This window comes from Microcebus murinus, chromosome 1 (assembly GCF_040939455.1).
Source record: "Microcebus murinus isolate Inina chromosome 1, M.murinus_Inina_mat1.0, whole genome shotgun sequence".
Classification (NCBI taxonomy): domain Eukaryota; kingdom Metazoa; phylum Chordata; class Mammalia; order Primates; family Cheirogaleidae; genus Microcebus; species Microcebus murinus.
Window position 1 is genome coordinate 106,705,034 of NC_134104.1, and position 27,994 is coordinate 106,733,027.

Genomic DNA, 27,994 nt, shown 5'->3' on the forward strand with positions numbered 1-27,994 from the left:
CACAGACTTTGTTTCTTCTTCTTATTTTAAGGATAGTTTTGCTGGATATAATATTCTTGGAAGACAGTTCCCCCTCCCCCAGCACTTTGAAAATGTCCCCTACATCTTGCTCTGTATGGTTTCCTGTGAGAAGTTTATTGCCAAATGAGTTGGATCTTATTTATGTATTATTTGCTTCTCTTTTTTGCTGCCTTTAGGATCCTCTCTCTGTCCTTGACCTTCAAGAGTTTGATGGTTATATGTTTTGGGTGTAGTCTTTTTTAGTTCAAATCTGTTTAGTGTTCTCTGACCTTCCTGTACCTGGATTTTTATCTCATCTCAAGTTTTGGAAAGTACAAATAATATGGGAGATAAAAGACAAGAAGTATGGTCCTAAATTAAGTACTAGATCTCAGATTAAAGTTGATGAAGGCACTGATAAAAGCTTGAGGATGTTGCTCATAATGAACCATGAATTTCAGAGAGCACAGTGGAAATAATATGAATTGGAGAGGGGCTATAGAAAGGACAGAATAAGGTATAGGGAATGCTGTAGAGGGATTAGGGTTTGGGAGATAAGAGTTAGGAATGATAATTGATATAGCGAAGGATAAAGAGCCATTAGCAAGAGGACGTCCTGGTGATTAGAATCCAAGAAGCCACTTGATAAATTATGGGACATACATAATAATTTATTCTATTTTACTTTGTAAAAGCTGAAGGTGGGACCAGGATGGGCTTTTGGACCATAACTTGAACCTGTAAGGAATTTTTTATTTCTGTTGCTTGGTTTGTTATTATTTCCCCATTTTACTATATCTTTCTTCAGGGAAGAGTCCTGGGAAACATGATATAATTAATATCAGTTTATTTCATCATTATTAATTATGTAGAGTTAACAAGGTATTTTGTATCATAACTCATGTCTATATTTAAATGTACCTTCCAGTTCTAAATTAAGACAATGTTCCCACTAGGCAGTTAACAGATTATTTTGATTTATGGACATGTAGTTTAAAGTAGATAAAGGAGTGGGACACAGAGATCCAAGTGAAAAAGAACAGAAAGGCCTTGTTCAACTGAGTACACAAAATATCCCAGTGACATTCCACTGGGAACCATAGGCATGATTCATTTATACATCCATCCCATGCACTATATGACTTCAGATATTCCTACTTCTTATCCACACATAATTTTAACCACAAATTCCTTTAGAATTTTTGACCTATCTTCCAGTTGCCTATATACTACTCACATGGTTTTACTTGAAATGATATTAGTTTCTTCAGAATGATGTGGTCAGGTTAAAAAATATGCTCTCCAGGCAACTTTAACAGATAAGTGGCCATATGAAATATAGTCCTATAAAATGAGATATAAATAGAAATGTATAGAGTAGGGCTTTCAAGAATGAGATTGTCTATCTTGATAACGCAACCAATATAAAAGTGTATGATTTCCCCTGTCACTCTCCACCCAACACCTCTGTGTGCCTGACAACAGCTGAGAAGAAAGGCATTGATTTCTGATGGCTGTCAGGAGCCTGTATACTGCCCATAAACTGTCTTTCTCAGTGAATCTCTAATATGATCAAATATTACATAAGATATGATCACTATGGCTTTTTCTCTGTGGTATAAGAACAAACCAGTTTAATTTTGGTTTTCCCTCCAGCGTACCCATATAGGACATAAGAACTTTCAGAGATTTAATTTTTTTCCTTTGGTTACATTATTTCTTCCATATCCTAAGCTTCACTCACCTCTGTCAGCCACTGTCACATGTGGGGCTATTGCCTTATGCTAGCTTTTTTCCTATCTCAATGTCCCTAATTTGTCACAAGATTATACCTGGCTTTCCCTAAAGTGCCTAAGAGATAATTGCCTTTAAATTTGGTATCCTAACACAGGAATATATTTGTATTAAGAAGTAAATTTTACAGTGATAGGCAAAATTTTTTAGAGTTGGCACGTAATTCATATCCGTTCCTACAGGGCCATATTTCAATGCTCTAAACCCATGCTGACTAAAACTCTGGCATTTCACAAACCAGATGTGTTTGTTTAAAACTTTCTTCTCAACTGTAATACTCTTAAGCAATCAAAAAACTGGGACTGTATATTAGATATATAAGAAGTAAATGATAGTATCAGGAAAAAAATAGGAAAGTATTTTCATAGAAGTGAGTGAATAACACTTAGAATAAGGAATAAAATGGGCAAGAATTTGTTAGATGTCAAAAAAATGCCACTATAGCTGGGTACCTTTGGAAGGTCACAGATAATAAACATCAATGTAAACACCAACCCTTTGATTTTCATTATTTTTTTTCTGTTCTGAGGCATATATATTTTTAATAAACCATTGCCTAGATTTTCACTATAGATTTTCATGTAGCCAACTCATATACTGATTTTCTATTCTATATTCAATTTTAAATCCATTATAGGAAAGTGCTCCATGGTATCCATCCTCAACATGGTTATGGGTCACTTGAACTCCAGCATTCCGAAGTCGGGTGACATACATGATTCCCTCATCTCTTAAAACGTCATATTGACAAGTGATGACATAGGTCACAGGTAAACCACGCAACTTGTTGTCATCAGCCAACAGCGGGGCTGCCCTCACATCTAGGAACCCTGGATATTTTTTAGCTAGCTTGGAACTACCATGAGTTGGATTATTATAAACATGCCCTTTTCTGAACTTCTCAGGGAGCAAGGAACTCCAATTAACAAACTTGAACAGATGGCTTGATTCCACTGGTATGTGTTGATTGAAGAGCATGGCTTTTTCAAGTGATCTATCTGTGGTAAAGTATTCACTCCAGAACCTGACCATAAGTGATCTGGGTAGAAGTGGAAAGTTTGGATATTCTCTATATGATGGTAAATCCATATCAAGTGTCTGAAGGGCAGGATATATTAAAGATTGGATTTTAAGTTTGATCTTGACATCCGGGTCCTCTATGAGCTGAAAAACAATTTAAATTAAGTTGCAAATGAGTAATTTTCATTTAAGATCATATTTTTTCACTTAAAAACAATATATTAACATGACATAAATTCAGAATCTCAAAAAGATAATCAGAAACAACAAAAATATATCTCAAACAACTTTCCAGTTCTCAATATTATAGGAGTCTATTAATACTGTCAATGTAAGCAAAATGGTTTACACTATTTTCCCCATCAGTGGGGAAAGGGGCCATATCCTTTGTGATTAAAAAGCAAAATCTCTACTTCTAAAATAAAAAATGGCCACCACAGGAATCCAATCTTTTTTTTGAAAGTAAAAGTTTACGTACGGCCGGGCGCGGTGGCTCACGCCTGTAATCCTAGCACTCTGGGAGGCCGAGGCGGGCGGATTGCTCAAGGTCAGGAGTTCAAAACCAGCCTGAGCGAGACCCCGTCTCTACCATAAAAATAGAAAGAAATTAATTGGCCAACTAATATATATAATATAAAAATCAGCCGGGCATGGTGGCTCGTGCCTGTAGTCCCAGCTACTCGGGAGGCTGAGGCAGGAGGATCGCTTGAGCCCAGGAGTTTGAGGTTGCTGTGAGCTAGGCTGACGCCACGGCACTCACTCTAGCCTAGGCAAGAAAGCGAGACTCTGTCTCAAAAAAAAAAAAAGTTTACGTACATATATTATTATATTAACAAGCATGAACATTTAAGGGAAAGATAAAATAACTAGGAATTCTAATTTGGCTCTGACAGCAAACAAAATAATTCCTGGGTAGGCCTTAGAGTCCCTCTGTTAAAAGATGTGGGTCAGATTAATTTTTTTTAATGGGAATATTTCAAGTGTATTCTTTTATTTTGTACCGTGATCATTTATGTAATTATGTCTTCAATTTCTATAGGGCAGTGGTCTCTTAATTGGGAAATAACTCTGGTGTTCTGTGGGGGTTGGCAGCCAAAAATACAAGAATGTTTATTAAGGTTAAATAAGAAAGTCTAAGAATTTCCATTCCAATTATGAAAGTCTAATTCATTTTAATTTTTTGTGTTTTAAATATTCAACATACATTAGTTTATTAAGACAAATATTATCTATAAATCAATATGCATATTTTCAGTGTATACTAAAAGTTTCCTATTAATAGGGTATATGACTAAAACTATTTTCAGATTAGTAATATAGAGCATTATAGTTTGCCAGGTGTTTTTATGTATGTTTACTTCATCCTACAAGTTAGAATGGCCCATTGTGTCTCATAAATGAGGTTCTCAAAGTACAGTCTCTGAACAGTGACATTACCTGGGCATTTGTTAGAAATACAAATTCTTACACTATAGCCAAGACTAACTAAATCAGGGGGTAGAGACCAGCAATTATGAGTTTGAAAAAATACTTCAGGGGATTCTGATACATGCTAAAATTTGAGATTCACTGGTATAGGTCATAAATAGTAATTATTAAAGCCAAATACATTCTGATGCTTCTCAGAGTAAAGTATAATGGGTAAATAGAAGTCTAATTTTGAAAACTTGCAACAGAATTTTCTATACAGTGTTGAAAACCACAGTAATCTGACATTCTTTCTTTGGCATAAATATGACATTTTCCATAAGATAAAATAAAATATACACATGCATCAGCAAAAGCAAATGGATGCAGTGTTTATCTTATTGCATTTAGAAAAAAGTTAATAATTAGAGTTAGTTAGATAGTTTTGTGTATAAATAATTTCTCTGTTTAAATAATCAGGCCAGGCGCGGTGGCTCACGCCTATAATCCTAGCACTCTGGGAGGCCGAGGCGGGCGATTGCTTGAGGTTAGGAGTTCGAAACCAGCCTGAGCAAGATCGAGACCCCATCTCTATTATAAATAGAAAGAAATTAATTGGCCAACTAATATATATAGAAAAATTAGCTGGGCATGGTGGTGCATGCCTGTAGTCCCAGCTACTTGGGAGGCTGAGGCAGGAGGATCTCTTGAGCCCAGGAGTTTGAGGTTGCTGTGAGCTAGGCTGACACCATGCCACTCACTCTAGCCTGGACAACAAAGTGAGACTCTGTCTCACAAAAAAATAAAATAAAATAAAATAAATAATTGGTTCAGTGTTATGTCTCAGGTAAGATTACTACATTCCATTTAGTTCAACATCTAGTATGAAGGATGCTGTTTACATTAGTAGAGGTGTGGTAATAATCAAATATGTAGGGAGTAGGTGGCTGATTTTATATAGAGTTAAGAAAAAAAGCATTTTATATTTGACTATTAAATTAAACTTTACAGGTAAGTAAAATCATTGAACCTACAGATTTTTTAACTTATCTATTATCATTAAATAAAATATACATAAAATCAAGTACATAATTTAATAAATCTGAAATGTAAAATATAACAAATATATTTAAGGTTCAGGGAGTTCACCTTGTGGTCTGAATTGATCACACATATTTCTTCCCTACTAGTTATCATTAACTTTTGTTTTGTGATATTCAATATTTTAGGTTTCCTTAGAATTATACCACTTGTGCACATCCTTAATCTATGTAGTTTATCTGGTAAAGGAAGTTCCTCCTACCTCTAGTTAACCAATAATTGTTATTATAAATTTTTCTAAATCCTTTTTTTTGTATTTAGTGAGATGATATATGACTTTACTTCTTTAATTTCCTGGGATAAATTAACTGATTTTTATAAAGTATAATTTCCTTGCATTATTGGCACCTTGGTCATAGTATATAAGGATGTGTGTTTATATGTGTATATTTTCTAATATTTTGTATGTGTTGATAATATCTTAGTTTTATGAGTGTGGCCCACTGCTATACTCCTGAAACTGCTCTTGCCAGATTGAGCATAAAGATTATGCTTTTCTGAAACTAAATCAGGGAATATACCCTATTTTCATATTCTCAGACATATATTTTTGTGTTTATTTAGAATTATTTTATTTGTGAATATTTAATACATTGTGCCACTGAGGTTTCTTACTGGTACTATATTTTATTATAGGTTGAGTATTCTTATTCAAGATGCTTGGGACCAGAAGTGTTTAAGGTTTCAGATTATTTCAAATCTTTTTAGATTTTGGAATATTTGCATTATACTTACCAGTTTAGCATCTTTAATCCAAAAATTCTTTGAATGTCATGTCAGCACTTCTAAAGTTTCAGATTTTGAAGTATTTTGAATTTAAAAATTTCAGATTAGGGATACTCAACCTATATTTATTTAGTTTGTCTAATAGTTATAAAATGGCTCAGAGTTTCATTTCTTGTTGTGTCTGTTTAACAAGTTATATTTTTCTTGGAATTTGTTCCTTTACTTTAAAGATTGTTCAATTTTAATTTAAAAGCTTTTCAAGTTATCTCTTTCGAGAATTATAATGTGTATTCTTAATATATTAAAGGCTAATTCTTTTTCATTTCTGAAGGATCTACAGTGCTATTCCTTTCTTAATCCTATCATTAATTATTTGTACTAATTTCTGTTTTTACTCATTTGTTTTCTAGAGAATTTAAAATTGTATTAGTCCTTTCAAAACATTAAGTTTTTGTTTTTTGTTCATATGTACTGTAAGTTTGTTAGGAATATCATAATTTCTCATCTTATTATTATTAGCTTCCTTGTAATTTTAGGAACTTATTTTGTTCTTTTTAAAAAATTCTTTGAGTCAGATCCATATTTTCAGCCTTCCTTATTTTCTAATATACGCTTTAAAGATGCACAATTTTCTGTAAAATTTCAGTCTAGGAGAAAGGGGAAAAAATGGCAGACGAGGGGTGTCCTCCTGGTTCTCTGCTCCTAGAGTGGAAAGTGAAGAAAGCAGATAACCACATGCTAGTGAGCTGCACTTCCACAGGACCAGCTTCACAGGCTTGCAGAGAATCACTGGGAAATGGACAAAAAGGAAAAACTGCAGCCATAATCAAACGTGAATCAGATAATCTTTGGCAAAACCCAGGGAATCGGAAATATACAACAGGGAAGGAGTGAGGCGCGGATTGACCAGCTGACAGCCAGCTGCAGCATCACCTCTACCTTGTGTTGGGAGATGCCCCACCCCCCACGAGCTCCACACCCACTCAGGCCGGGAAGTGCCTGAAGTCGGTGGGAAGCTGTAGCACTGGGCAAAGCTGTGTGGAGTGGAAACTGAAGCAGGGAATATTTTGAACTCTCCTGAGTGCTCTGCTGAGGCAATTTCAGGTGAGGGAGGGTCCGAACCCAGCAGTCATTCCCCTGCTCAGCAGGAGTGATAGCCTAGTCTGGCCTCTTGCTGCAGGATGCTTCCAGGACCAGATTGAGGGGATTATACTGGAAAGGAGGATTTGACCTTGGATATAGTTGAGGTTTTGGCTGGCGCTGGGTAGACAGAGAGCGCAGTTTGGTTCCTTGAACCGTGGAGTCTCTGCAAGTTGAGGAAAATATGTCTGCTCCTCCAACACCACCCCCTGTCCTCCCATTCCTGCAGCTTGACTTGGACTCAGTGTTTAAAGGGGCAAAAGGTGGAGAGTGGCAGTTCGCATGGCTGCCCCACCAGATTGATCTTGGATGGTCTCTTACTGCACACAACTGCCTGTGCTCTGAATCCAGAAAGCAGAGCCCATCTTGGCAAGGCAGAGTTGTGAAAGAGCCTGCTTTTCCAGATATAACCTGGAGAGGTATTATCACCCACACCCTCCTGTGACTTGGGTCTGGGTGCTCCGTGCCAAAGGGTCTGACTCCACCTCTGGGCAGAATTGAGAAAGAGGCTATTCAACCTGAAACCCGTGTTGCAAGACTGTCACCTTTGTTTTGCTTCCACCTCCCTGCTGGCACTGGCTATGGAAAGGTGGCTCTAACAGCCTAACAGGACAGTCTATCAAGCTGAGTCCTGTCTTTACCTCTATACTGTAGCCTAATAGCTGGTCCTCCAGCCAAAAGGGAAGCTCCATTCCTGGGAATTGCAGATGGGGGAGGGAATTTGCTGTCTGGGCTGAGATCTGCTGGGGTTGAGGAAGACCCTTGGTGGTGACCAGCCTACTGGGGTTTCATGCGGAAGGGTCTAACCTCACCCTGGCAGGGGCTAAGCGACGTGGCAAGTCTCATTCTGGTCTGGGACTCTCAGGGGCCTCAGGTAGGGCTTCTTCAACAACTCTGAGAATTAGGCCACATACCAACTAGATATACTCCTCCATTGGAAGGACAGGGGAACGAGAGTATCCATGTCTTGGTTAGGTAGCCCTAGGAAGTGTTTTTTCCTTAGGCTGCAGAGTTATCTTCCCCTCTGACAGGGTAGACTCTGCCCTTGGGGGAGGATAAAATAAAAAAAAGACGTTTCCAAGCTTAGGACTTTCGAAAGTCTCACCCACTGCTTCCTCCCCAGCCCACCAAAGCAGACTCAGCCCTGGAAGGTGAGGAGAAAGAGAAAAGTCACTTTCCTTCATTGGATAGCTTGAATATGTGCATCATTGGAATTAAGCAAAAGGGGGCAGAATGATGTCTACATATAGCTGGTTGGTTTTGATTATCTGATAAGCTCAGATCACAAGGGCTTTCCTTTGGCACCTAGATTGTTGCCAACTTACAGGCTTGTGGTTCAGGAAGGAAAATCACAACCATAATCCTTAGCATCTGCACCAATTGAATAGCCCCACCAGGAGCTCCCCTGAAAGTGTGACAAAAGATCTCTGAATAACATATTAACAACTCCTCCCTAACTACAGATCAAACAACAACTGAAGTACTCCCTCTTGGGCTCACTGATTCCTGAAGCTCCGTTCACCCCTCCTAGAGTAGTAACAGGTCTATAGGAACCCTAGGGAGTGACAGGACATTCCTAGAAGACTGAGATACCTGCATATCCTCTGTGGAAGCTTAGACTGCAACACTAAGGACTTGGAATAATCTGATAATTATCTCCTTCTCACAAACCACAGAAGAGAGAATAATCTCAGAACCTATTATAGTGCTTCCCACTTCAACCTAGGGGTTGAGAGTGAACTTGCTCTCACAACAGTGATCTAACCACTGAGTCTGTAAGCAAGGGGCCTAAACCCATTAATGTCTGTAGACAGAAGGTGAGGACATTAGGTCAAAGATAACCCAACAGACTCAAACCCTCTAAGATGATACAGGACCAGAGCACATACACCCAACCCTGCCAAAGATCATTCCTTTGGAATCCCAGAATTTAGCTCATAACTCATTCCCAACACCTCCAGTCCTCGACAAAACACCCAGATGAGAAAGAACCAGCGAAAGATCACAGGAAACATGAAGGAGCAGAGAGAAAAGTCACCACCAAAAGAAAATACTCAGCCTCCATCTATCAACACCAACTTACATGATATGATTAAACTGATAAAGGAAGAATTCTGAGTATGGATTGTTAGAAAACTCAATGGAATTGAAGATAAAATACAAGAACAATTCAGGAAATGAATGGAAAATACTCCAGAGAAATTGAAATTATATAGAAAAACCAATCAGAAATTTTGGCAATGAAGGAAACAATCAAGGAACTCCATAATACAATGGAAAGCATCAAGAACAGGATGGACCATGCAGAGGAAAGATTCTCAGAGCTCGAAGATTATGCCTATGTGCTAAACAAATCAGAGAAAGAAAAAGAATACAGAAACAAGAGAGAAGACCAAAGCGTACAGGAAGTGTGGGGCTATGTAAAAAAGCCAAATCTCAGCATGATGGGACTCCAGAAGGGGAAGAGGAACAATTACAAAGGCTGGATAACTTATTTCATGGAATACTGGAGGAATATATGTCGGGCCTGTCCAGAAATCTTGATATCCAAATACAAGAAGCACACAGAACTCCTGGGAGACTCAACATGAAAAGGCAATCACCTCGTTACATGGACATTAGGCTGACCAAAGTAAGTGTGAAAGAAGCAACCCTCCATGCAGCGAGGTGAAAACAACAATTAACCTATAAAGCAAAACCTACCAGACTAACAGCAGACTTCTCATCTGAAACCTTACAAGGCAGGAGGGATTGGGTGTCTACCCCAAATCTTCTAAAACAGAACAAAGCCCAACCTAGAATTCTTCATCCAGAAAAATTAACTTTCATCTATGAGGGAGAAATAAAGTCTTTCTCAGACAAGCAATCACTGAAGGAATTTACAAAGTCCAGATCAGCCCTACAGGAAGTTCTCAGACCCGCATTTCTAACTCAACAGGGCAATAGACACCCCTCAAAGTAAAATCTTCAAAGAATTAAAGATTCGATCTCGATCTGTATGATGGCTCAAGGAGTAAGACAAAGCAACAAGACCTCAACCAACAATATGAATGGAAATCTTCCTCCAATTTCAATCCTCTCAATAAATGTAAATGGCTTAAACTGTCCTCTAAAGAGACATAGACTGCCAGAGTGGATAAAAATCCACAAGGCTAGTATCTGCTGTCTACAGGAAACACATCTAACCCACAAAGATGCCTTCTGGCTGAAGGTCAAGGGAAGAAAAACTATCATCCAGTCAAATGGAAGTCAATAGAAACCTGGGATAGCTATACTATTTGCAGATAACATAAACTTCAAAATAGCAAAAGTAAAAAAGGATAAAGATGACCATTTTATAATGGTGAAAGGGAAGATCCAACAAGAAGATTTAACAATTCTTAATACTTATGCACCCAATGCAGGACCACCCAATTACATAAAGCAAACCTTGTCTGATCTAAATACCATGTTAAACAACACTGCCATAGTAGCCTGGGACTTCAACATTCCACTGATTGAACTGGATAGATCCTCCAAACATAAAATAAGCAAAGAAATAATGGACCTGAACAGAGCCCTTGATCAAAAAGGTCTGACAGATCCCTACAGAACATTCCACCCAAATAAAGTTACATTTACATTCTTCTCAGCAGCCCATGGATGTTTCTCCAAACTTGATCACATCCTAGGCTGCAAATCAGATCTCAAAAAATTCAAGAACATAGAAGTTGTATCTTTTTTGACCATAGTAGTATAAAATTACAGTTCAATTCCTATAGAAACACTCAACACCTCACAAAGTCTTGGAAACTAAACAATCTATTATTGAAAAATCATTGGATCAAGGAGGAAATTCAGAGGGAAATCAAGAGTTTCTTCAAACAAAATGATAATGGAGGCACTTGTCACCAAAACCTGTGGGATACAGTAAAGGCTTACCTGAGAAGAAAACTAATAGCAATAAACACTCACATTCAAACAACAGAAAGCTTAGATATTGACAGACAACCTAATGAATAGACTCAAGAAATTGGAAAAAGAAGAGTAAACTGATACTAATCCTAGTAGAAGAAAAGAAATAATGAAGATCAAAGCAGAACTAAATGAAATGGAGAACAAGACAATTATATAGAAGATCAACAAAATCAGAAGCTGGTTTTTAAAAAAGATAAACAAAATTGATGGGCCTCTTGCTAAATTGACAAGGACTCAAAAGGAAAGGACTCTAATAAACTCAAAAAATAAAAAAATGACAGATCACAACAGACACCACAGAAATACAAAACATTATGTTTGACTACTATAAAAAACCATATTCCCCAAAACTACATAACGAGGAGGAAATTGACAAATTCCTGGATTCATACAAGCTCCCTAAGTTCACCCAGGAAGTAACAGAATTCCTGAATAGTCCAATCTCAAGCTCAGAAATTGGAGCGGTAATTAATAACTTACCCAAACAGAAAAGTCCCAGACCAGATGGCTACAATTCAGAGTTCTACCAAACATACAAAGATGAACTCATACCTATAGTACCCAAATTATTCTACAACATTGAGAAGGATGCTATCCTTCCTAACTAATTGTACAAAGCCAATATCACCTTGATACCAAAGCCAGGAAAGGATGCAACAAAAAAAGAAAATTACAGACCAATATTCCTCATGAATGTAGATGCAAAACTCCTCAACAAAATTTTAGAAATAGACTTCAGCAGTACATAAAAAAAAATAATTCACCATGACCAAGTAGGCTTTATTCCAGGGATGCAAGGCTGGTTCAACATACGCAAGTCTATAAATGCAATCCGCCTCATAAATAAAAGCAAGAACAAAGACCATATGATTCTGTCAATAGATGCAGAAAAAGCATTTGACAAATCCAACACACCTCTGTGATAAAAACTCCTAACAAAATAGGCATAGGGAGCTCATATCTTAAATTTATCAAATCTATTCATGACAAACCCACTGCCAATGTCATTCTGAATGGGGAAAAATTGAAACCATGCCCTCTTTGAACCAGAACTATACAAGGATGCCCACTATCTCCTCTTCTATTCAACATAGTGCTTGAAGTCCTAGCTATAGCAATCAGGCAAGAGAGTAGTATTAAGGGCATCCAAGTGGGTGCAGATGAGATCAAACTCTTGCTATTCACCAAAGATATGATATTATACCCAGAAAATCCCATGGATTCATCCAAGAGACTCCTAGATTTGATAAATGAATTTGGTAAAGTTTCAGGTTACAAAATCAATATATACAAATCAGAAGCATTCATATTTGCCAAGAACAATCAAGCAGAAACTCAAATCAAAAATGCAATACCTTTTACTATAGCCCCAAAGAAAATTAAATATCTAGGAGTATATTTAACAAAAGATACGAAAAACTTATACAAGGAGAACTATAAAACGCTAAAAAAAAAAATTTTAGAAGATGTAAACAGATGGAAAAATCTACCTTGTTTATGGATTGGTAGAATCAATATTGTTAAAATGTCAATATTACCTAAAGCAGGGGTCCTCAAACTTTTTAAACAGGGCCAGTTTATTGTCCCTCAGACTGTTGGAGGGCTGTTGGAGAGTGTGGCGCACATTCCACACATGTGCACTGTGGGCCCGGGACAAGTCGGCTGCTAAGCAGGACAGGCAGCGGCAGCAAAAACATCCTGTGGGCCAGATAAATGTCCTAGGTGGGCCACATGTGGCCCACAGGCCATAGTTTAAGGATGCCTGACCTAAAGTGATCTACAGAATTAATACAATCCCCATCAAAGTACCACCATCATTCTTTACAGATCTAGAAAAAATAATTCTTCACTTTGTGTGAAACCAGAAAAAAACTTGTATAGTCAAAGCAATCTGAAGTAAAAAGAACAAACTGGGAGGCATCAGCCTTCCTGACTTCAAGCTGTACTATAAAGCAATAATAGTTAAATTAGCCTGGTACTGGCACAAGAACAGAAGCATTGATATTTGTGATACTGGCACAAGAACAGAAGCATTGATATTTGTGATACTGGCACAAGAACAGAAGCATTGATATTTGGAATAGAACTGAGATTCCAGAGATGAAACCATCTGCATGCAGTAACCTAATCTTTGATAAAGCAGACAGAAATATATAAAGGAGAAAAGAATCTCTCTTCAATAAATGGTGCTGGGAATACTGGATAGCTACATGCAGAAAATGAATCAGGATCCATACCTTTCACCTTACACAAAACTCCACTCAAGATGGATAACAGATTTAAACCTAAGGCATGAAACCTTAAGAATCCTAGAAAAAAATGTTGGGAAAACCCTCTCAGACATTGGCCTAGGCAAAGAATTCTTGAGAAAGACAGACCCCCCAGCACAATCACTGCATCATCAAAAATAAATAAATGGGATCTGATGAAATTAAAAAGCTTCTGCACAGCCAAGGAAACTATCTTTAGAGCAAATAGACAACCCACAGAATGGGAGAAAATATTTGCTCTCTACACTTCTGATAAAGCTCTAATAACAAGAATCTATCTAGAACTCAAAGGAATTAACAAGAAAAAAAAATCAAACAACCCCATCAAGAAATGGGCAATGGAAATGAACAGAAAATTCTCCAAAGAAGACAGAATAATGGCCTGCAGACATATTTAAAAAATGCTCAACATCTCTAATCATTAGAGAAATGCAAATCAAAACCACAATTAGATACCACCTAATCCCAGTGAGAATGGCCTCTATCAAGAAATCCCAAAACAACAAATGCTGGCGAGGATGTGGAGAGACAGCAACACACTTACATTGCTGCTGGGACTGCAAATCAGTGCAACCTTTGTGGAAAAGAACTTGGAGATACCTCAAACAGCTAAAAATAGAAATACCATTCAACCCAGCAATAGCATTGTTAGGCATCTACCCAAAAGAGCATAAGATATTCTATGATAAAGACATCTGCACCCAAATGTTTATGGCAGCACAATTCATTATTGTAAGGACATGGAAACAACCCAAGTGCCCATCAATTTGTGAGTGGATAATTCAAATTTGGTATATGTTCACCATGAAATATTACTCAATTCTAAGAAATGACAGTGAGCTAATACCACTTATACTATCCTGGATTAAGCTTTAGTCCATTATCCAAAGTGAGGCAACATAAGATCAGGAAAATAGGCTCCACATGTACTCGACATCAAATTGGTACTGACTGATTAAAACTATGGTGCTCAAATGGTGGTAGTGTTCACCAGGTATTTGAGGGTAGAGGGGGTACACCCACATCTTAGGGATGTGGTGAGCGTTGTGGAGGGGAAGGGCATACCTCTAAACCTTCCTAGAGAGAGGCAAAGATATAAAATATAACCAAAATGTAAAAAAAAAAAAATACAAAAACATTTATCCGGTGTTGGGCAGGTGGGAGGGGGAAGGAGGGGATAGGTGTATACTTATGTAATGAGTGCAATGCACACCACCTGGAGGATGGACACGCTTGAGGCTCTGACTTGAGGGGGAGGGGAGGAAAGGGCAATATATGTAACCTTAACAACATTTGTATCCCCATAATATGATGAAATTAAAAAAATTCAGTCTAAATGTGAAGAATATCTAAAAGATGTCCAAAGCATTCAAGAACTTTATGATCTCGTACTTCGTTTTTTAAAATGGTCATCGTGTCCTTGCTTATTCTGTTCTTCATACATCCTTTACATTAAATGTGTTGGTTGCTATTCCTGTAGTCTCTCATCTTCCTATAACCTCTGTCTGCTTTTCTCTTTAATTTCAGAAAGAGGTATTTTTAAATCTCTTGTCTTGTAATTCTCTTAATACTTTCTTCATTTACTTTAAGGCTATATGATTAAATCTATACAAATTTAGAGTTATTATATTTTCTTGGTGATTTAAACCTTTTCTGTAATGATGTGACCTTTTTTAACCTAACAATATTTTTAGATGACATTTCAGGGTATGTATTTTCTTCTCATTTACTTTCAAATGTTCTATTGACTTATGTTTTTAACATGCCACTTGTAAACTACATATGATCAGAAATTGTTTCTTCAGTGACTCTGATATTCTTAGTTTTACAATCAGATCATTTAGATTGCTATTATTTAATATAATCACTAAAATGTTTGGTTTCAATGTACCACCTTATTTTATTCATCCTTCTCTTCCTTTTTCTCTATATTTGCCTTGTTTCAGAGTTGTGGACCTTTCAATTATTCTATTTTTTTCTATAATAGGTTAGAAGTTATACATTTTTTCTATACTTTAAATAGTTACTTTAAGAGTTACAACATGTATTCTTAACTTCTCAGAGGCTAATGAATTTATCAAAGGTCAATCCTAATACTTTATCTCCTTTTGGAAAATAAAAAGAGTTTACAACACTTAAAATCTATCTTTTCCACTCCTCTCAATTTACAGCTCCTTTTTTATTATATTTTAATTTTGTATATTTTATTTTTAACTTTCCAAATTCATTAAGATTTATCCACACCTATTTTTGTGGGGCATAACATTAGGTGGGAAGTACTTTGATACCACTTTGTACTTTGATACCATTATTTTACTGGCTTAGAAGTGACATTGTTGCTATTCAGAAGTAAATTATCAGAATAACTGATGCTTCTATAAAGGTACTCTTTGTTTCTGTTTTATGATTTTTGTATTTCTTTTTGTTGTTTGGTTGTCTACACTTTTGCCTTGCTATGTCTATATGTATATTTCTTTTCTATTTATTTATTAATTATTTTATTTATTTATTTATTTTATTTTTTCCAGCATATTATGGGGATACAAATGTTAAGGTTACATATAGTTCCCTTGCCCTCCTCCCCCACCTCAAGTCAGAGCTTCAAGTGTGTCCATCCCCTAGTTGGTGCGCATCACACTCATTATGTATGTATATACCCATTCCCTCCCCCCCACCTGCCCGACACCCGATAGATGCTATTCCTGTATGTCCATTCAGCTATAAGAAACAACGGTGATATAGCACCTCTTGTATTTTTCTGGCTAGAGCTGGAACCCATTCTATTAAGTGAAGTATCCCAAGAATTAAAAAATAAGCACCACGTATACTCACCAGCAAATTGGTATTAACTGATCAATACATAAATGGACATATTTATTTATTTTTAACCTTTTCAAAAATGATGCTTAGGGTTCATGGGCTCCTTTTATCTATAGTTTATCTTGTGTCAGTTCTACAAAATGCTCTATTGTTATAGTTTTAAATAGTTCTTTCCTGCATTCTCTCTCCTCTGTCTCTGGTATAATATTTAAAGTACTATTGGATTTTCAGACTGGATCCACTATATTTTTTATCTTTTTGGATCTTCATGCTTTATTTTGCATGGTATATATGGGTTGCTATGAGTCATCTTTTAACTTACAAGTCATCTTTTCAGCGTGTAAAATCACTTAAGCCATTTGTTAAATTTTTTAATTTTGATAATTTTATCTTTTAGTTTTAAAATTTTTATTTGTTTTTCAAAACTCCAGTTTTTGCTGAAGTTTGTAACCTTGGTTGTGAATTTATTGATAAAAGTAGGATAGTTCTTTTATGTTCTGTGGCTGATAGCTCTAATATCTGAACTTTGTGGAGTATTTTTTATTGTCTGCTGATTTAGCTTGCTTTCCTTCATCGTTTCTTGTTTAATTGTTTGCCTAGGTATGTTTTGCAGTGTTTTGTACATTAAATTTCAAAAAATATTTTCAGAAATAATTTAAATTCTATGATGATACCATATTTCTCCAGAAAGGACTTTTATGCATTTTAGTCAAACACACAGTAATAAAACCACCCATACCAACTTAATTTAAGTTCAAGTTCTAAGGTTCCTCCAACCATCCAGATTATGTGATATAAGTCTTTAAGTGGATGTGAGGTTTTTAAGATTACCTGCACCATGTCCCTGAGAGCATATCTCTTGAGGGCCTCACTGAAAGTGAGGAGTGGTTTATGAGTGTCCTCATGTTTGAAGAGCCCTTGAATTTGGTTTTAACTCTTTAACCCTGAGAAGCTTCCAAAACTTATCATGGTTTAATTGTTTCCTTTTGATTAGTGTATATCTTTAGGTCATAGAGGATGTTGAATGCTAGGATTATTTTTAGTGGGTTTTTTTTTTTTTTACTGTCTTCTTAAAATTTTTGCTCTAGAGACTTTCTGTTTCATATTTTCTTATCTATATCTAAATCTTTGAAGCTTTAAAGACTATTCAAAGGTGTTTTATCCAGATTTTTAATAATTATGGGTCAGAATTAACTGATTTACCATTATAGAAGCCTGAATTACATAAGAGGAGAGAATTATGCAACATAGTAAAAAGAAATTGATATTTGAAGAGATGAGGTAACTTGTCCAAGGGTCACAGCGGGACATTGCTTTAGCTCCAAAAATCCATGTCTCCTGATGGGTGTTTGTACTGCATCAGGATGCCTCTTGGAATAACAATGAATAGGCAGTGTACAATTTAATTTGGGGGAAGTTGCATGCATCTGTTCTACAGTATATTAGAATAAATCACAGGGGATTTGTATTTTTCCTTTGGCAAGAAATCATGAGAAGTTTATCTTAAATATGTCAGCAGCAAAAATTCATACACTTAAAAAGTATCTAAAAATAAATAATAGATCAACATAAACAACAGCAATATTTTATTATACAGTAAATTTATGGGAAATATTTGTGACTAAAGTCACATGTTAAATTACAGACATTAATTTGCAAAGTCTATACAATTTTTTTTCCCACAGTAACATTGGTTCTAAAACATCAATGTCTGTTTTGTTTCTTAAGTCAGAAAACCAGTATCAAAAACAATTTTACCCATAATCTAGTAGGCTAATTATAATTAAGTAATACTTTAAATTGATAGCTAATAGGTGTATAGCATTAGCTAAATGTCATATAACTAGCATGAATAATTAATATCTGGAAATTGTGATTTCCTCTGCAAGTAAGTAGTATCTTTGAACTTGCTAACATATTTTTTTCTGAAAGTAATTTTATTATTCTGCTTATTTGTGCAAGTTTTACTTACATACTCCACTGAAGAATACTAAAATCATCTGATTCTCTAGTTATGGTGATTGGTGTCATTGATTGATTTTATATGTGTATCCCCTAACATAACAAAACAGTGTGATGATTAACTGACCATAATAATTGTGTTTAAACCAACAATCTAGAAAGAATATTTTATCATTTTATTAAAAATAGTAAAGAAACCTGACATGAGATAGGACTAGAAGGACTAGATAGATACATTTTCTCTAATGTTAATCTCTATGTATCCTAATCTTTAATATATTAACATAACATACTTGCATTGATATTTTAATGCCTGAAATAAAGATATTAAAATGTAGGATATTTTAGGAAATAAAATAAATCTAAGCAACATACCTGTTGAGCCACTGCTGCTGCCAAATTTCCACCAGCACTGTCTCCAGAAACACCAATTCTTTCAGGATCTACGCCATATTTTTCAAGAACATCTTGGTGTAAGAACCACCTTAATGCATTATATACATCTTCAAATTGACTTGGAAAATGATATTTAGGTGCTAGTCTGTAGCTGTGGGCAGAATAACAATTTAACGTCCATTATTTTCAATCTAAGAAATGCGTGTGTACTTGTTCTAACTCTAAAATCAAAAGTAAAATTTTTCTCTAGCAAACCTGATTTTGGGGTCATTATAAATCCAAAGATGGATTTCATCCTTATGATGTTGCTTGATTTGAAAACTTTTATAAATGTCATTTTTACAACACTTGAATAAAAATCTGGATTAGGTTTAAGAAAAATAAAAACAGGAGTTAAGTTCTACTAGGTAATTTCTCCCAGAATGCTAGATTTTATAATCATTACACTTTGGTGGTAACCAATAAAAGGCAAAAAAATAGTTAGCAATTATTCTAATATAATGACCAAGTTGGCATGTAGTCACTTTGCTATGAAACTATGTTTTTTCATATCTTCTTAATTTTTCTGCTCATTCCCTTTGGGATTATTTTCTAGTAATTATTAATCTACAATGCTTTTTGAGAATAGATTTTGCTTGTTCCTATGTGTGTTTGGTGACTAATTGCTTTTAATGAAGGGTTACACTATGACTCACACTGTACTACTTTAAATGCACTTTATCATCTAACCCTCAAAACAACCCTATTATGTAGAAAATAGCATATGATTCTTAGTTTACAGCTGAGGAAACAAAGCTAAGAAGATAGTATTCAACTTGCACAAGGTCATAGAATTGATTTAGAACCAAGATTTCAACTGGCTTCTCTGATTCAGAAGCCCTTATTCTTATTTACTCTGCTAATGAGAGCTAGGCTAGAAATCCAGCAGGGGTAATTTTATTTTTCACAGTATTATAATTTAATGAATTATCATAAAATGAGCACTCATGTGTACATTACTCAGGTGGACAATTAGAGCATTTCCAGTCCTCAAGCATCGTGTACCCATCAGCAGAGGTAATTTGTTCATGAGATGCAATAGTTTAGTTTTATTCTAATTATTTCTAAACTTCCTGTTTTTGATTCCTATTTGATCTAACTTACTATTTTCTCTCTGACTCTGTTCTTTTCATGCTCAAGTTCATTTTCCCTATGCTCACCCTCTCAATTTCACCTGGAACTCTCTTAGCATAACCAAGTTTATGACCAAAAAAGCAAGAATATCTTAAATAAGGCACCTTGCCAAAAACTAAAGAAACCAACAATGATCTTACTTGGTTGATATGACAACAGCATCAAGTCTATCAGCTGTCCGTCTTGACAGCAGGTCATAATCAAAAAAAGCTGAAACAAAAGAAAATAAAATTAGAGACTGCCAAATGAACTGATGAGTGCTTGTTTCAGTAGAAAGCCTAATTCACCTTGTTCCTCATATGTTCTAGAGAAAATATTTCTACTAATAATATTTCATCATAGCTATAGAACATGAGTTCTGCTCAGTGATGCTTTTACATGTGCATTGCCAGCGTTCTTGTCCTTTCCTGTATATTTACACTTGATAATTTAAACCAGTTTTATTCTCCTCAAGATTAATCTCTGCTTCCTTCATTTAGTAGGTGTTGGGTGTTAAAAGTTCAAATACATAAATGTTAACTGCCCCCTGACTTTAAGGATGTCACAATGTACTATAGTTAGGAGTAGAGAGGGGCAGGCATATACACCAAAAGCAATAATGAAAAAATAATAGTTGCCTTAATGGAAGGGTACAGAAAGAGCTCTTTGGAAATTGTAGACAGAGAAGAGAAAAGACGAAGTAGGGAAAGCCGAGATTTGATTTATGTATTCATATTTTCTAGGTACACAAGAAGGAACGTGTTTGCTGTTATGTTTTGTTTTGTTTGGCGTGTGTATAAAAACTGGAAATGGGCCATACATCTTTGTCATTGCACTTGGGCAAGGGCCCTTTTTGCAAGTAAGAAAATTTTTAAAAGATAAAATAGAATTTGACAGTGATAAGTGTTTGGAGAGATCACAAAGTGCTAAAGGGAAGGGGCAGGATAGGGTCAGAAAGACCGTATCTTGTGGTCCATGAAAAGAGTAGTAGATATTATCTTGTGACATTTCCAAAATTAAGTGCCGAATATTCTTAAAATGTCAAATACACACAAAGTGTTAAACTTTTATTTAATCTTTATTATATAAATGCTTATATTTTGGATTAGAATATAAATTTTTACATTTCTCTCTCTTTTTCTTTTATGTTTCTCTTTAATATTGAAATAGGAAGCATCAGGCAAATGCTCTTTTGTTCCAAGGCCTGTTCTTTTCCTTAATAAACATTCTTATTCTTCAGGGATACTTCGATGGAAAAGTTTTTAAAGAAGTACTTTGGGTGCAGAGATTCATGAAAACTGTGATGTATCATAGTCAGATTTTGTGTTAGAAATATCACTGCATTGTCAGCTGATGATTTTACTGCCTGAATTTATAGAAAATGATAGACAGAATCACCTTAGTTACAGTTCCAACTTACATTTCCAATCTATATCAATACCCACCAATACCTCTTATCCTTCTGTCACAGGTAAAGACATGATCCTCCTCTCCTGTATTGCCAATCCTTCCTCTCTGGATTTAATCCAATCCCCTTCCATATTTTCTAGGTCAGATGAACTCCCACCCCTTCCTCCAGCCCTCACTCTGCATATTTCCCCAACATACCTTAATTTACCACCATCTTAACTTCAGCTGATAAACACATTCATAGACCTCCCATATACAAATATAAAATGTATTTAATATAAAATATATAAAACATGAAATATAGATTTGTAAATAAAATTAAAATATTAAATTAAATATCAAATAAAATTATATATAGTAAAATATTTTATTACATATAGTTATAGAAATATATACATACATAAAATAAAATATATATATTCTAATATAAAAATAAAATACCTGTGTTCAACTTTGTTTTTCTTTTCTATCTAGCACCTTCTTTCTCATTTCCTTTATATCTAAGCTTACTGAAAGGCTAGAGTCACCATCTCTATTACCTCATATTTCATCCACCATGTAACTGCTTCATTTTTGTTTTTAGTGTAACATTCCATTAATCTATAATTAACAATAAATTCCTAAGTTCATGAAACACTTTCTCTTCTTATCTGAGATTTGCTACAGCTTTTGATATCAGTTATTCCCTCTTTCAGAAGAAGATGTAAAATAGTTCCTTTAAACCAGCATAACTTAAAAGAAATAAATTTTAGACAGCTGAAGTGTTTTGTTATCTGACATATATGTCTTGATATGTTGGAGTCAACATCTCAATAAAATGTAAGTTATATAATAAAATAAAAGTTTCAACCAGGAACACATACCAGCATCCCCCAAACACCAACCACCACCATGGATATAAAATAAACCTCTTCTTAGTATCTCTGACTTTCGGTTTGGCACATATACGCGGACAGGAACATTATTGAAAGTTGTCTCCGTCACAGTGACATTTTCATCAGATGTGATGGGGACTTCTAGAAAGCTCATAAAGAAATTTAAAGTGTCCATGATATGGCTGATTCCCAAGAGTTCAGCAAACCAAGCCTAAAAGAAGACAGACAGGAAAAAAAATACTAGATTACAAATATCCAGTGCCAATATTATTCATGAACATAAAAGTATGTATATGTGTTCTCAATGGTCCTGTGTCATATTCTCAAATGTGAATCTGAATGACATAGTTAGAAATACTGGAGGTTTAGCTGTGTTACCCGCAATAGTTGCCTAAGGTAAAAAAAAAATATTAAACAGTTATCGAGGATTACAACTTGTCAGATTTCATGCTAGATATTAATAGTTTGAGTCCAAAGACAAGACAAGTTCTCTACTTTAAAGAAGTTCAGATTCAAGTGGGAAAAATGGATATATAAGCAGTTACAAAACGGCATAACTGCGTGTCTCATAGACATATATATAAAGAGCTTCGGCAATGGCCAACGAGTCTACTTGTTGCCAGGACATGGGAATTGGGGAGGAGTTTCCAAATAGTAAGTGAACTCTGATGTGAGTACTGAAAGGGGAATAGAGTTTGGCCAAACAAAGGAAGTAATCTCATCCTAGGCCAAGGGAATAGCCACTGGGGAACTTCTATTATAATCAGAGAAATGCATGTAGTTTAGTAATGGTATAAAGTCAGGCCCAGAGAGGAATGCATGAAAGAAAAGGGACCTGAAGAGGTAAAAGGGAACCAAACTATGACAGACCACTAATGTTGGTACTCCAAAAATCAAAAATACTTGTTTCAATTTTAAATTAGGAACATGTAGACTACCAGGCTAGATGACCAAACAGCTGGGCCAACCTCTTTCCCATTATATGAAGATTAAACATGTCCAAAGGAATAAGCAAAATTGTCTGTTTCAACACTGAATCATCCCCACCACATTTCTGAAAGGGAAGCCAGGGAAAATAATTCCCAGTGTTCCTCGCCAGTGTAACTATAGATTAAATTATTTTCTCTGTGCCACTGTTGGTATTCATAGACATTGACAAATGTGTGGCTTTCAATGCTTCTTCTTGTCCTCCTGAGAATTACCATTTCAGTAATGCAGGAAGCTGCAATATTGGTAACTTCCCTTCACTCCCCATTCTAAAGACTGTGTATCTCAAATGCCCTATTCTGAATCAGGTCCCATTGAGATACTTATATAATAGTAGTGTCTATGTTCTGACAAAACAACAATTTATAGAAAATACAGTCACGGAGTTCTCAAACAAAAGAACCTTTAAGGTATGTGTTGGAATTAGGTATCTGACCTAGTTAGATTTAAAGACAGTAATGGACTCATTGCGAGTGTAAAAGGAGAGTCTGTTAATGCATGAAATGCAATAGCAAACTAGTTATTTAGTTTAACACCTATCATAGTTCCTATTAAGGGAGAGCTTTGAATGACCAAGCAGCTATTACGTAAAAACATTATGGAGAAAATAATAAGTTCAAGCAGTGACTGCACTTGAAAGGTTACACAAAGAAAAACTACATTCTTAGAGTTTTCTATCTGAAATCACAGTCAGAAATGAAGATGCCACTATACCTTCCCTGAAAGAAATGTCTTATCTCTTACATCTCTGTCTAAAAATAGAACCAATGAATGATCTTGCAGATTGTGGAATTGCAATGCAAAGTGAATTCACAGTCCTAGAAAATGTTTTAGCTGAAAGTTAAAGCCTGTCTAACATTCACATCTAAATAATATTCTTAGTACTAGATTAGAAACATTTGTATTGATTCTAATACACCTAAACATCCTGAACTCCCAAATCCCATCAAGCCTTCCCTAGCAGAAGCAGCAGCAACCAGTCTCAGCAGTAGATGCATTTAGGGAAGGTTAGATGCCAGAACTTTCCTGGAGATTTCAAAGAAAAAGATATATTGAAGTTAATTCTTTCTAACCTGAGTGTTTATTGGCTTGCCAAGCTGATGAGTCCCCTTTAAGAGCACTGGGGCCCTTAATGCACCCCTTCCTCGAGTTCCCTGTGAGAACTCAGAAATGAGTTGGTAGCAATGGGGTCTCTTCTGGGACTCCCTTTTGGTCAATCTCAGAGGAGTCCCTGAGGAATAAGTTTCTTCTGGGAGAGAGGGTCCTCAATGCAGGTGAATATGTTATGCCAGAACAAAACTTACTGAAGGCCCCTATGTGCAAAAGACAGTGATAGAAGGTGTGATGGATTCAAGATGCTTGTGATATAGTTTTCAATCTTCATAGACTGTATGAATAAGCTCCACTCTACTCATAAATAAACTCTTATACAAGGCAGAATGAGGAAAGATTTTGAAAAGGCTGTTCAGGTGGGAAGAGGAATAAGATCAGTTCTAACTGACCAACATAGAGAACATTTCTGATGAATGTCCTATTTGATCTTAATATGTTGGTTCTGAAAAATTGTGAGTGTTTCAAAATTTTCAATTCCGAGAAAAAGGAAAGAGCGATTTGATCAAAGGCTTGAATAAAGGCAAGGAATTTCACAGGTGTTTGCAAAAACTATTTTATCTGGAAGCTAATTTTCTTGGGCTATATGGTTGAAATTATCCTGGGAAGCTCTGTTGAGGCTGCATTGTGGAGAGCCGTTTTCAAAACACAGCTGTTCATTTTATCTTTACAGGAATATTCACAGGCAACTTAAAATGTTATAACTAGCCAATAACAAAATAAATGATATGTTATGATATATATGTATAATTAAATATAATGATTAAAGAAATTACTAAAATTTTAAAAATTGTGAGCATTTGAAATATAATCCTTGAGTTAAACTACATGATAATCTCTCCATAATTTTATAATTTATATATTGAAAGATTTGTTCTAATTATTATTCTGCATTATTTAGTTTAATATTGTTTCAGACTAATTTCATCCAAAATATAATATGGACATATAATCAGTAGTTGTTATTAGATTTTTCCTGAAGTTAAGAAGTTAGTTATAGTCAAAAGAAATGGTAAAAGGTAGCAAGTAATCAACTAATAGAGAGAAAGATAGATAGGGATAAATAAGTACTAACAACTTCATAATATAATTTCACTTATATAATGTACTCTATGTATTTATACTATTATAAACCTTATTTAAATCCATAATCCATGCCCAAATCTCTATTCATATGCAAATCTATCCCCATGCCTACATCTATATCTATATATTATTTCTATAAAACTTCTAGGACAGCTGTCATGATAGAAGGAAGTGTGGAGGGCCCTAAATGTGGTAGATCCTGGAAAAAGACAATAGGTATTTGCACTAAGAATGAATGTGCCTCACCAGGACTCCTACAAACAGGACTAAAATATAATAAGGTTTGATTACTGGGATAAATAGCTAAAAAAATCCAAAAAACTCAGAATTATCCAGGAAGGTCCAGAGGTAAATGACTATAAAACAACCAAATTTCTAAAGTGGAGGATAGGCTGGGTGTGGTGGTTTACGTCTGGAATCCTAGCACTCTGGGAGGCTGAGGCAGGAAGATTGCTCGAGCTCAGGAGTTCGAGAGCAGCCTGAGCAAGAGCGAGACCCTGTGTCTACTATAAATGGAAAGAAATTAGCCAAACAACTAAAAAAAAAAATTAGCCGGGCACGGTGGCACATGCCTGTAGTCCCCGCTACCCGGGAGGCTGAGGCAGGAGGATTACTTGAGCCCAGGAGTTTGAGGTTGCTGTGAGCTAGGCCAATGCCACAGCACTCTAGCCCAGGCAACAGAGTGAGACTCTGTCTCAAAAAAAAAAAAACAACAAAAAATTAAAGTGGAGGATAACATTGAAAAGGAGCGAATGGGTGTATGCTTTACTAACAACAAACATCAATAGACTAGGGAATTCAGGAAGGCTGGAGAGAAAAAAATAGGTGAAAATATAAAGGAGGGTTTTATATTTATATCTATATCTACCTATTAATCTATAGCTATGGATTGATAGATAATTTAGCTGTATGTATAATTATAGCAATATATAAATATAAATTTTATATATAGAATATATACTTTAATATTTATAAATATTATGTATAAATATATAAACATTATATATAAATTTATTGCAGCAATAGGAGTCCTAGAGTACTAAAACTAAAGAAAAAAATATCTTGGCCCTGCCTCTATTCCCTAGATAATTCCTGTATAGTTTTTTCAAGAAAAGCCATCTGATTAAAATGTGAATAATGCAAAAGTGGTATACATAACATGCATGCTGGGTACTACATATTATATGAAAAATAATAACAATCTCCAACACATGAAGAAAACAAACTAGAAAAAAGTTGCTATAAAGATAAAACATATTACACAATATTCTAAAACAAAATGATGAGCCAAAATAAATATTTTGTACAGGCTGTGCTCAGGGGTTGAATAAATAAATAAATAAATAAATAAATATTTTGTATATAATTCAAGAATAACTTTTAAAATACAAGGCTTGAAGCTACATTCCAGTGAAAATGACCCAAGTCCAACAAAAACATACAGTTGACTTTTGAACGACATGGCTTTAAACTGCTCAGGTCCACTTATACTCGGATTTGTTTCAACTAAACCAGCAGATCAAAAATGCAGTATATGTGGGATGCAAAATCCACCTATAAGGAAAGCCAGTGGTATATGCTAATATGATTACTAAAGATAATGAAATAACTAATAAGAAAATGAAAATAAGACATGTATCATGCTTGAATTATTATTATTATATCATTATTAATAATACTTATATTATTATATTATGTTATTATTAATATTGATTTTTTTGCTACAGGGAGGCAATTTGCTATGAAGAAGTTTAAAGGAAATAATGTATGGTTTCATTTTCTAGTAATTAGCCTCATCGTAAAAGAACAACAGGTCTCTGAGGGCCGGCATGGACATTGGTGGGCAGCCAGGCAGCTGCCTTGTGACCTCAGTTGTTCCCAAAACTGGTTATCACATGTGCCCCATTTTTCCCATGGCTTTTTATCAGTTGTCCTTTCTACAAAATATTTCATTAAGAATATTTTTAACATCTGAATCCAAGATTATTGCGTAGAATTTTATGTAACTAATCACAGTGCTGCTCAATCATACCTTTTCTGAAGTTTGTACTTCAGCCATGCTTTGTTCTAGCAGTATTCATGCCATGAAACTCACAATAAGACTTTTTGTTTTTCTTAGCCAGCACATTTTGTTTCTGAATATTTGAAATTAAGACTACTTGAATACTTCCTTCATGTTCATTCTGTTAGGGGTCTGCATTAAGGAATGAAGATTTTTTTAAAAGTGTTTAAAATCAGCAAGTAACTTTAAAAGCAAAATTTCCAAGAGAGTAGAAATTAAAAAAAAAAAATAAAGCAGGTAATTATTTTCTCCTGATTTAACCTTAAATATTCACATAAGTGATAAAATTCTGAACTTACCACATCGGTGACCATTTTCAAATTTGTGGTTGTCCACACCAGTTTCCAAGGCTTCTCAATATTATCTGGGAAAGGAGTGTAAATGTAATATGCCCCAAGGACTCCAACAATCAGAAACAAAATCATTTTTTTCCCCATGATGTTTCTTTGCTGCTCTTTCTAATTTGGCAATACAGCAAATACACTTTTGAAACATTCAGATGCTGAATTTTCATAGTTAGTCTTGAATCCCATCATAAAGTGTTACCTAACTTCCTGAGTACAAATTCCACTGCTTAGCTTGTCATTTGATAGGCAGTTTAGAAATAACTCTACTTAGCAGAAATACAATGGAGAGCTCTGCAAGACTAACAGCACTTACATTGATTGTCTGCAAGTTCTAACAGATTCAACAACCGTATTATATTGCAAGGCAGTTAA

The 27,994-nt window shown here is 35.2% G+C and overlaps 1 protein-coding gene across 1 annotated transcript; it reads right to left on the minus strand.

Annotated features, from left to right (window-relative positions):
• Positions 1–650: 650 nt before the first annotated feature.
• AADAC (arylacetamide deacetylase) lies at positions 651–27,837 on the minus strand. Its single transcript, XM_012791292.3, has 5 exons — positions 27,575–27,837; positions 22,019–22,241; positions 19,907–19,976; positions 18,573–18,744; positions 651–2,958 (listed from the first exon to the last, which is right to left on the minus strand). Exons 1-5 carry the CDS (start codon positions 27,710–27,712, stop codon positions 2,362–2,364), a joined length of 1,200 nt encoding a protein of 399 aa, XP_012646746.1. The 5' UTR covers positions 27,713–27,837; the 3' UTR covers positions 651–2,361.
• Positions 27,838–27,994: the final 157 nt, after the last annotated feature.